At 35.0% G+C, this 9,518-nt stretch overlaps 1 protein-coding gene across 4 annotated transcripts in view; it reads right to left on the bottom strand.

The window, feature by feature from the left end:
- Positions 1–9,518, bottom strand: part of PAM (peptidylglycine alpha-amidating monooxygenase) — a 71,282-nt gene that overhangs the window by 18,764 nt on the left and 43,000 nt on the right. For 2 of the 4 annotated variants that reach the window (XM_031064592.1, XM_031064593.1), the window contains exon 16: positions 4,332–4,637. The exons of the other annotated variants lie outside the window; for them this stretch is intronic. In XM_031064592.1, coding sequence (XP_030920452.1) covers positions 4,332–4,637 — 306 coding nt within the window. The remainder of the gene's footprint in view (positions 1–4,331; positions 4,638–9,518) is intronic. 4 annotated transcript variants of the gene reach the window in all.

A 9,518-nucleotide genomic window follows, 5' to 3' on the forward strand; every position in this document is an offset into this window, starting at 1 on the left:
CATATATAAATATAAATACCATGAATCACTAAATGAAACGTGGAAGGTGAATCATGGGGTTTTTTTTCTATTAAAGCTTTTAACAGTAAGAAAAAAAGACTTCTTGTACTTGTCTTAAACTGTACCACTCAACTAAGGGAGAGAAATTTAGTTTTAGAGATTAACATTAAAAAGATAAAAGTAGGGTCCCTTCAATCTCTCTTACGTAAAAGCAGACTGACAAGGATAAAGGCTGCAAACTGTTCAATATTTGAAAAGTGGTGGAAAGTTGACTGCAAGGATTAATTTCTCACAGACCACCTACTTAAATACTATTGGGAAGAGATTGCTCTTGTGCGGCTCTAGCAGTGTATTAAGAGACAAATGAACTAGATTATCAAAAATAAAAAATGTAACAGCAAAAGAGATCTCACTAATTCTGACAAAATAGAAAGAAATAAAAACCAAAAAATTCTAAAGTATGTTCTACATGTTAGGAAATCCACCACTGCTTCCTTTCAGAAATTGATTTGTTGAGCATAATTCAGGTATTTCTACAATGCATAATTAGCATATAGTCATAAACAGCCAAACTGATGGCAAATATGAAGCAATTTCTTTGAAGTTATGTGAAACTGGAGCTACTTCACTAATAGTCAGTGTGTTTGAAAGCAACCAGACTTTACTTTGCAATTTTCAGTTCACGTAAAGTTTGTGAGTTCTGCTCTGATCCTAAACACCAGCCACTGGCATACCATCTAGGCAGGTGAAAAAGATTTCCAAATTCACAAAGCGTCAGGGCATCCTGCTTTGAAAGAAGGCAGATCACAGACCTTAGAACACAGCACCCAAGGAGTCTGAGAGGGTACACCTTCACCTGGACGTGATTTTCCAGTGAAAGGCAAAATTAATGGGAAACCATGCATAACATCTTTAAGCCACCTGTGCAACCCATCTGTCCTGATAATACCCTCCCCTTGCATTTCACTTGGAGGAGTTGTAGTCTGAAGAGGAACAACAGGAATGAAGTGGAGGGAAAATCATTCTCTACAACCTATCCAAGAGAAATATGAAACCAGTGCTGAAAAGCTACTGCAGACTAGGAGATGTTTTATCTGTTTGGACTGGGATATCCTAAGCTAGAGTAGGTGACCTAAAAGAATCCTATAAGCTATCAGCAACTGCAGTGTATCCAGGCCAGTAATCAGAAACTTCCAAAACAAGAAATCCTGCCCTGTAGAAATTTTAGCTGAACAAAAGCTGCAAGCTAAAGGAAAAGCTGTTCCAAAAGATTATACATAATCACACTTCTGCAGAGTTGAGTCGATCACAGCAGGTGCAGTGCCAGGTATATTCACAGAAGTTTGGATTTTGAGAGGAATAAGAGAATGGAAATTGAGTGTCTGCTTCCTTGCTTGCTCATCCAATATCCCTTTATGGTAAACTCCAAAAAGCTTGTATATGTTTCATGTTACAGAGGCCTCTGAGCTTTTTTAAAAAAGCTAGAAAAAATAAAAGGCAAAACATAGGACCTCTATTTTTGCCTCTATTTAGTCTCAGTCCTTATGTTTCTCTCTCAGAAGAAACATACTGTAAAATAGAAAATGTTTATACTTAAAGGAATAAAAGATTTCTGATAGATTAAAACAATAAAATGAATGTACAGTGACATACAGTCTAATCACAAGAGCTCTAGCCTCAATACAATCTTCAGATTTTATCACATTTTTCCAAAATTTGTTAATTAGTATTGTATTTTCTTTTTCCTTTCAGTCCGTTCTGCAAGTCCTTTATACAGGTTTATCTCAAGGCAACTAGCTTTTTACAAAAACTCACTAAATTTAAACTGCCTTTATCTAAGACTTATAACTTATTTTCCTACAAGAGTAAGTGGCCCATGGAACAGTTTCATATGAGGCTAATGAAAATTACTTTCCCCATTGAAGTAATTTATGATTACTTAGAAAAAACAAGATCACCAGATTTCTTGTGAATGAGATCTCTAAACTAGGTACCAGATCTTCTCATTTTCAACTTGGAGTAGTTCCTTTCATTAAAAAAAAAGAAAAAAAGGAAGAATTACCTAAATTTAGAACACGCAATTCAGTCTCTAAAGAAGTGAAAGATTAAAGCCTTATTTACTGACATAATTGTAATTTAATATCCAGAATTTCCTGGAAGATCATTCTATCTTTTGACTTTATGAACTTTAAGCCATGTTGCACTCCCTGCCATCAGAGCACTCATTTAAGTCTTGACAAATTTAATTAAGTGATCCACAAAGGAGTTTTGAAAATTGGAGAATTACACTCTTTGACATATCTAGAGCGTATTTAATATCACTGTACTAGTTGCAGTGATATTAAATAACCTGACAGGTCATTGACCAGTGTAGGGTAACAAGCTAACCACAGTACAGGAAGAGCAGTAGTATAAAGTTTGAACATTTATAACAACTTTACTTACTCTATTAGTCACTTGGTATTTCAGGTACGTGGTATTTCAGGGCAATTACACGCTAAAAATTGGAATATTTGCAAGACTGAAAATATTAAACTATTTTAATACTGGTGATTTTTAAACAGTTAAATGAAATTAATTTAATAGTAGAGTCTTGCCCTAAGACAAATGAGAATTTTTTCAATTCAATTCAGTAAATGTTTTACAAAGGGGATAAATTTTTCATTAAATCAAGACAACTTTACTTCTTCTCCTGAGGAGGAAAATTCTTTTATAGAAGATTTTCTTTTAAGTATGTAAATGGTTCTCTAAAAAGAAACCAAATATATGCTTAAATACTTTATTGCTACAAAGTTCTTTTACCAAAAGATGGTATTGACAGCTTCTGCAGGTCAGGAATTCTGTAATTAAAGGTATTACAAACAAAAAAACCACTCTAAAAATACTTATTAGGAAAATGTCAGTTTCCTTTTTTCCTATACCTCAAAATTGCATAATTTGAAAGCTCATTTCTTAATTAGTCCCCCGCCGACAAATTACCCCCAAATGAATATATGGCTACTGACATATCCAAGAAAACACTTTCTGTAGTTAGAATTCATGCTGTAAAAGGTATGTAAAACTGAGCCATTTATTCAGCTCACTGACATTCCCTCTTCTGGATCGGTGAAAATAGAAAGGAATTTTCTTCTTTCTTTGTATGCACCACATGTTATTAGTCTAAACTGAACAAACTATCCACATGGAGGAAATGCTATCCAAATTACTTTCCCGAACATTCAATTCCAGTCAGGTTTATGGAATTGCTTATGATTTACACATATGTCAGGCATATAGTAACATTCCACCTGTTTTTTTTTCTCCCTCTGCCAGTAATTTGATAGGCTCTTATTTAACTGGATTGCACAATGTAACATTGGCAAGTCCTCATCTTTGGTTTTCTTTTAAATACAAACACAGGACTTATAAGCAGAGACAATACACGTTAACATTATGAGCCGAAATAAAAATCAAATGGTTGATGGATGATACATATACGTGTACAAAAGTACTTGGAAACATCAATCTGGGTGGTTACAACATAAAAGCTGGCATGTCTGGCTACAGCTTATGGATACAGATGGCTTTCATGCACACATATCAGCTTATTTTATGAGATAATCATCACATGCTGCATTATCTGGCTTTCCACATTAGCAAGTAAGGCTAAGGACAGTCAATATCACAGAGACCAAAATGCAAGTAAAACAAACACAGTAATTCCATGGTTTCTGCTGTCATAGAAACCTGAAGGGAATAAATTGTATTTCTAGCACAATAAAACTGCCTGTGCAAGAATATTTGGAGAGTCAAGCCCAATTTGAAATCAATATGCAGAAAATGTTACTTCTGAAGAATTTTTCAGGATTACCTACCACTCTTTCTGAATGAGAGAAAAATATCTAATAGAGTTACAGCAATAAATGTTATAAAATAGTGTATCTGACAGATCAAGGTAGTCAGCAAACTCATAAAATGTATTGATTATTCCAGTGACCATTTTACAGTAGTTACTTGTATTAAATTCTTCACTTCCCGTGACTACTATATCCGTTGTGTACCTTGTTTTAGCATAACTAATATAAAATCATTAAGTAAAAGTTATAAGAGTAGAAAATAATACTGCACTGAAGTACTAGTGTTATGCCATCAGTGCACATTCTTTCTTCACACATGGAGGGGGAAAGGACCCCAGTGAAATACCTTTAAATTAGAGGGAGAACATTTCAATAATTAGGAAGAACATCATGTAAAATACTTCCAAGCCTCCACTGAAATTCCCTTCAGATTTTGCTAATGTGGATCATAGCTCTTGCATTGCATTTTATTGTATAAAATTAACCCAAACCCACCTCCTTTATGTTCTTTTTCCCAGCCTCCCTCACCATGTTTAGACTGCTGTAAAGAGAAATGTCTGTTCTCTGGTGGCCTCAAGGTAGACTCTAGTTTGTGGAATTTCTGATTTCTGTCTCTCACAAGAATAGTATTGTCCCTTTCATCATGATTTGTGATCTCTCTGGCAAGATCCTTCTTTTGGACTACATTAGCAATCTCTGCTAAAAGATCTGATTCTGCTTTTTCTGTAGGGTTATGCTTATGCACATGTACAACCTCTTTCCTTCCTCCTAGCAGCTTAGAAAGGAGTGAATAGAAATCACCTGTACAGAAAAGAGAAAAGAGTAAAAGAGAAAACAAACCAATTATAACAGATCAAGTAGTTTTAGAAGGCTTCAGCAAGGTATAATGTAACAAAGTTATCCAAACAGTTATTGACAAAAGTAGCAAAGAGGAACTGTTTCAGCCTCAGGAACTGAACGAGCCAGGTTTCTAGTATGAAAAGATACAGTCAAATCCTTACTGACTTTAAATTACATACAGGTGCTGACTTTTACCTGACACTCTAGCAAGAAATCATCACCTCTGGAGATATGTTCTTGGGAACAAGGAACAAGAGAAAAAGAGGAAGGGAAAATGAAAGCAAAAGGGAAAGGAAAAAGTGTGCACATCTCAGTAAAAGAATACTTATGATGGAATTATCTGGATTTGCCAGGCTACTGCAGAGTTATAAATCAAAGAGGGAAAAATTCTATTGTTTTATCAAAATTTTCACTTACAAAGACAGTAATAGACAATCATGATACTTTTAAAAACCTGTTTCTTTGAAGTCTGTCATTGTATAAGAAGCTTAAGCTGTAACAATACTGGATTTCCCATTTACAAGCAGATTCCATAACACCCACAGTAAAAAAAAAGACATGATCCATTAAATTTGCTTTTATTTATTCAGTCTGGGTTATACTCCTTCTTTTTCTCCATTGTAATTATATCATCTGGCAGTGGAGGGAAAACTGTCTTCTCAATGTGCTTGCTAGCAATAAAGTTATGACTGTAACTTAGGTATTCAACAAACATTTCAGTACATTCCAGACCAATAGCTCACAGCAAAAAAACCATGAAAACAGAACTTATTAGCCAAGTATCTTGGCTGCCTGAAACTATTATCAGTTCTATTAAATACCACTACATCATTTGAGTGGAAAGAGACATTCAATGGACTTTAAGAGTTACTACAAGTAGATATCCTTTTATTTCAAACACAAATCACTTGTAATTTAAAAATTGTATTATTTTATGACAGGCTATCTAGAACATTTTTTAGGAAGGTGAAACTATAAATAATGAAGCTTCCACACAAACCAAAGAAATAAACAAGGAAACAAACACCACCCCACCCCCGCAACAAACAAAAAATCAAAACCCAAAAAAACCCAATCAGAACGAGAAATCATCATTTACAGCCTGGGACAGAGGAAATGAAGTCTTTTGAAAATGATCCTTAGAGGACCTGTCATGTTGTTAAATAGTCCCTGTCCAATGATTTTGAGGAGAATTGCCTTCCTTGCCCTTCCAAATGAAATATCCCAGATGACACAGTCTGTCAGAAAATAATTACTGAAGTAACAGGGCCAATTTCAATGATATTAACAAAGCAAATTAGAGAAGAGACAAAATCATTAAGCTGTACAACAAGTAGGAATTATTTGCTTCCAACGCAATTCTTAAAGCTAGAGCATTCCATTATCTTAATACTGTCCTTAAACAAGTCCAACTACTGATTCAAAACAAATCCAAACATTTCAAAAGTATATCACAGGAGTTTTGGATACAAACCATATCTATACTGAGAAAGATTTTTAATTTCTAAAGCAACCATCAACTGGTGCTGAAGCAGAAACCTAGCTGAAATTTCCTTTACCAAGGAAACATTTAGTATTAAAATACTCTACACTGGCCTTTTTCTTCCCCAACATTTTAAAAATTAAATGAATGTCATACAAAACAAATGTTTTGGTTTTGTCTGTGGCTGGAGACCTATAGATGACCTGTAAGCAATCATTTCTAATGAGAGGTCTGAGTGGTAAAAGCACTGCTCTCCCTAATGTAACTATGAGAAGTCTCCTTAAACAAACAAGCCTGATGCTATTTTGAACAGCAGACCTTTTTAAAGTAAGTTTAATGATCCTTGCACAGTTTACCTTCTCCTAGTCCTGTATCAACTGTCTAATCAACTGCCTTGTAATTATTGGCTGCAAAAGGACAACAACAGACTACAGTTGTTACAAAGATTTCAGAACTCTAATAGTTTATATGTTCACTTTACTTGAATGAAGAAGTTTGACAGCTTCATGCTCCAGCCAAAAGTGCTGCATTTTATCTCTGGTGTTGTCAAGTGTTGTCACAGAATAATTAACCCGGTCTCTAAAATATATATTGCTTGTTGATTGAAAAAATAAAAAGAAGACAAAACAGTTCATTTACCTGTCTGATTAGCTGCCTCAAAAGAAACTGTTAAAAGATAGGGCTCAATAGAGGACAAGAAGAAAAGAGAGCAGGAGAATTCAACTTAAAAACGCGAAATGCCCAGGGAATATTTTTCTAAGACAGGATGCTTTAATGACAAGTTAGTGGTCTTTATGGAAGCTATTAATCAGGGGTTCAAGTTGGTGATCTGTTTTGGTTTTCCCCTAGAGCTGAGCCATTGACCATAAGATATATGACAAACCTTTGCCACTATCCATGGGCATACAGGAGGGATGAGCTTGTCCTGTTAGAGCTTTCATTAAGCAGGGATTTTGTAACCACAGCAGTTAAAATATTTAGGAACTATGAATGAGTGGAAAAGGGTGTGCATCAGAGAACAGAAGTGGTCAGAAGCACAAGCACCCTGAAACTGTGATCCTTTCCTTAAATGAATGTGTTTGAGAAAATGAATATGGAATCTCAACATACACAAAAAGATCAAAAAAAACCATCCAGGAAGTCTACATATGTGACAAGCATCTCCAAACTTCTGGCACAAACACTATGCTGAAGTGTCCTGTCCATGTCCTGGCATTTTGACAGAACTCAGTATTCAGAAGGCACAAAAGACATTAAATGAAGAATTTAATTTTGCTGATTACCCAGTGTCTTCAACCCTACCCGAAATTCTACACTCTGAATGTGCATCTAACTTTTTTTCAGCTTTGCTTGTGATGTCCAGGCAGATTCCAATAATTTGTAAGCAGTGTAATTTTAAGAAATAGTTCAAAATTTACTAGACATAACTAGCAAAGAGCAGACTCATTGATTCTGAGTGAAAGCTGCTCTGTGTAAAGCAATATCCAGCAAACATCAAAGCATGATCTTGTGTTACTACTTTGCAGTGGTCTTGTACCAGCTGGAACAGCTGAAGGTGTTGTTTGCCTGAAGATACTGAGTAGGAAAGGAACATTGGTCAATGCTTGGTCTTGTTTGTGATGAGACAGCCCGGCCTTTAGAATGCCTGAGTAAAACTAGACAAAGACATGGGTGAATCAACAACTTGAGCTTACTGAAGAAACTGAAATCTAGCAGTGCAGAGAACATAAATCAAGAGTCAGACACTGAAGACCAAAACTTTCAACTTAAAATGGCTTCTCTCCTTGCTTGTTGCACACCTTTCCTGCTTAGATATGCAATTTATACCAATTGCCTTTTTTTTTTTTTTTTGCTTAGATCTGATGGTCCTTTTTTACTATTGTATTGTGCTGAAGATGCTTTTGTAAAGATAATGAATAACCTTATCCTAATCAAATCAAAGGCTCATCTTTTATTTTTGAGCAGAATTATTCAGTGTTGAGAGAGCAAGCAAATCCTCTGCTATTCTCAATCTCCCTAATTATAATTTCCTAGCAGTATATATCACTCCTAGTATCTTTTACTAGTATTTTCTTCCAAGGTTTGATTCAGTCACTTTTATCTCACTTTTGTACTCTCTTTAAGAGATCTCATACAATCTGAGCCCTCAACATGTTGTCAAAGCCTGAAAACATGTGAAGATTTTCTTGTATGTCTGGCCTTAATCTAAAAATGTCACAAACATTTCATTGTACACATCCCACATCAAAACTGGAACACAAATTTGTTTTTTGTTTCAAGCTTCTCCTAAGGGTTTTAGTCACCTACCAAATCAAATTCCTCTCTTTTCCCACAGTCATATACAAACTAGCAAAGGTAGATTATATAAAACATTTATTTTAGAAAGAAATGTAACCCGTGCTGGCATAAAAGTACATCACCTTCTTGGTTGATGCTGCTTCCATGGTTTTGCCATGTAACATTATCACAAAAACACGCTATTGAAAAACTAAGGACCTGCCTGCATGCTGATTCTCCTTTCCTCTTCCTTTCAACACCTGCCCCACAAGATATTGCAAGCCTCCCTTCACATCTCCCCCCTCTTTTTTTTTCCCTTAAGGAAACAAAAGAGAGATGGCAAAGAGCAGAGGAGCTGTGTCTCCTTTTTTCACTTAAACCAATCAGAGATTTCTATCCCAGATGCTAAAAGACCTCATTCAATGTATTTTTATTGTAACCAGCTTTTCTAAGAAATGCAGAACTTTACAGAAAATATGCAACTCAATGCAGACATTTCAGTTTCCCAACTCACAGATTCAGCTACAACCTAGCAAAATATTCCCAGCTGTCTACCAAATACCTTGTGCAAAATACTTCTCTGTATGTGTGTGCAGTCATATGTGAGTATACCATACAAAATAAATAAAATTATGACCAATAATTAAATAATAATTAAATATAATTTAAAATATGAAAATAATTAAAAGAAGGGATAGGCATCCAACAGGTAATAAATAGGAGATTTATTCAGACCCCATTTTGTACAGATTATGATGTTAAACTTTCTTACAAATAAAGTTCCTCCTACAGTCAATGGGCCATCACAATATATGTATATTTAACTTTATTCAAAGATTCTCCTTCCAAAAACTCCTGAAAAAATATTTTAACTGAACAGAAAGATTTCTCCTAACATTTTTATTCCATCATGTCTGTTTATGAAACACATGCCTGGATTAAAGTACTTCAGACCGTACTCCAAAATTAAGGTCCATGATTACTGTTACTTTGCTAGACAAACAGAATGGTCATTTATTTTGCATGTCCACCTAGAAACATCTCAGATTATGAATTTACTGTGTATCATATTTCACACCTTA

The sequence above is a fragment of the Geospiza fortis genome, unplaced genomic scaffold, assembly GCF_000277835.1.
Source record: "Geospiza fortis unplaced genomic scaffold, GeoFor_1.0 scaffold249, whole genome shotgun sequence".
Taxonomy (NCBI): domain Eukaryota; kingdom Metazoa; phylum Chordata; class Aves; order Passeriformes; family Thraupidae; genus Geospiza; species Geospiza fortis.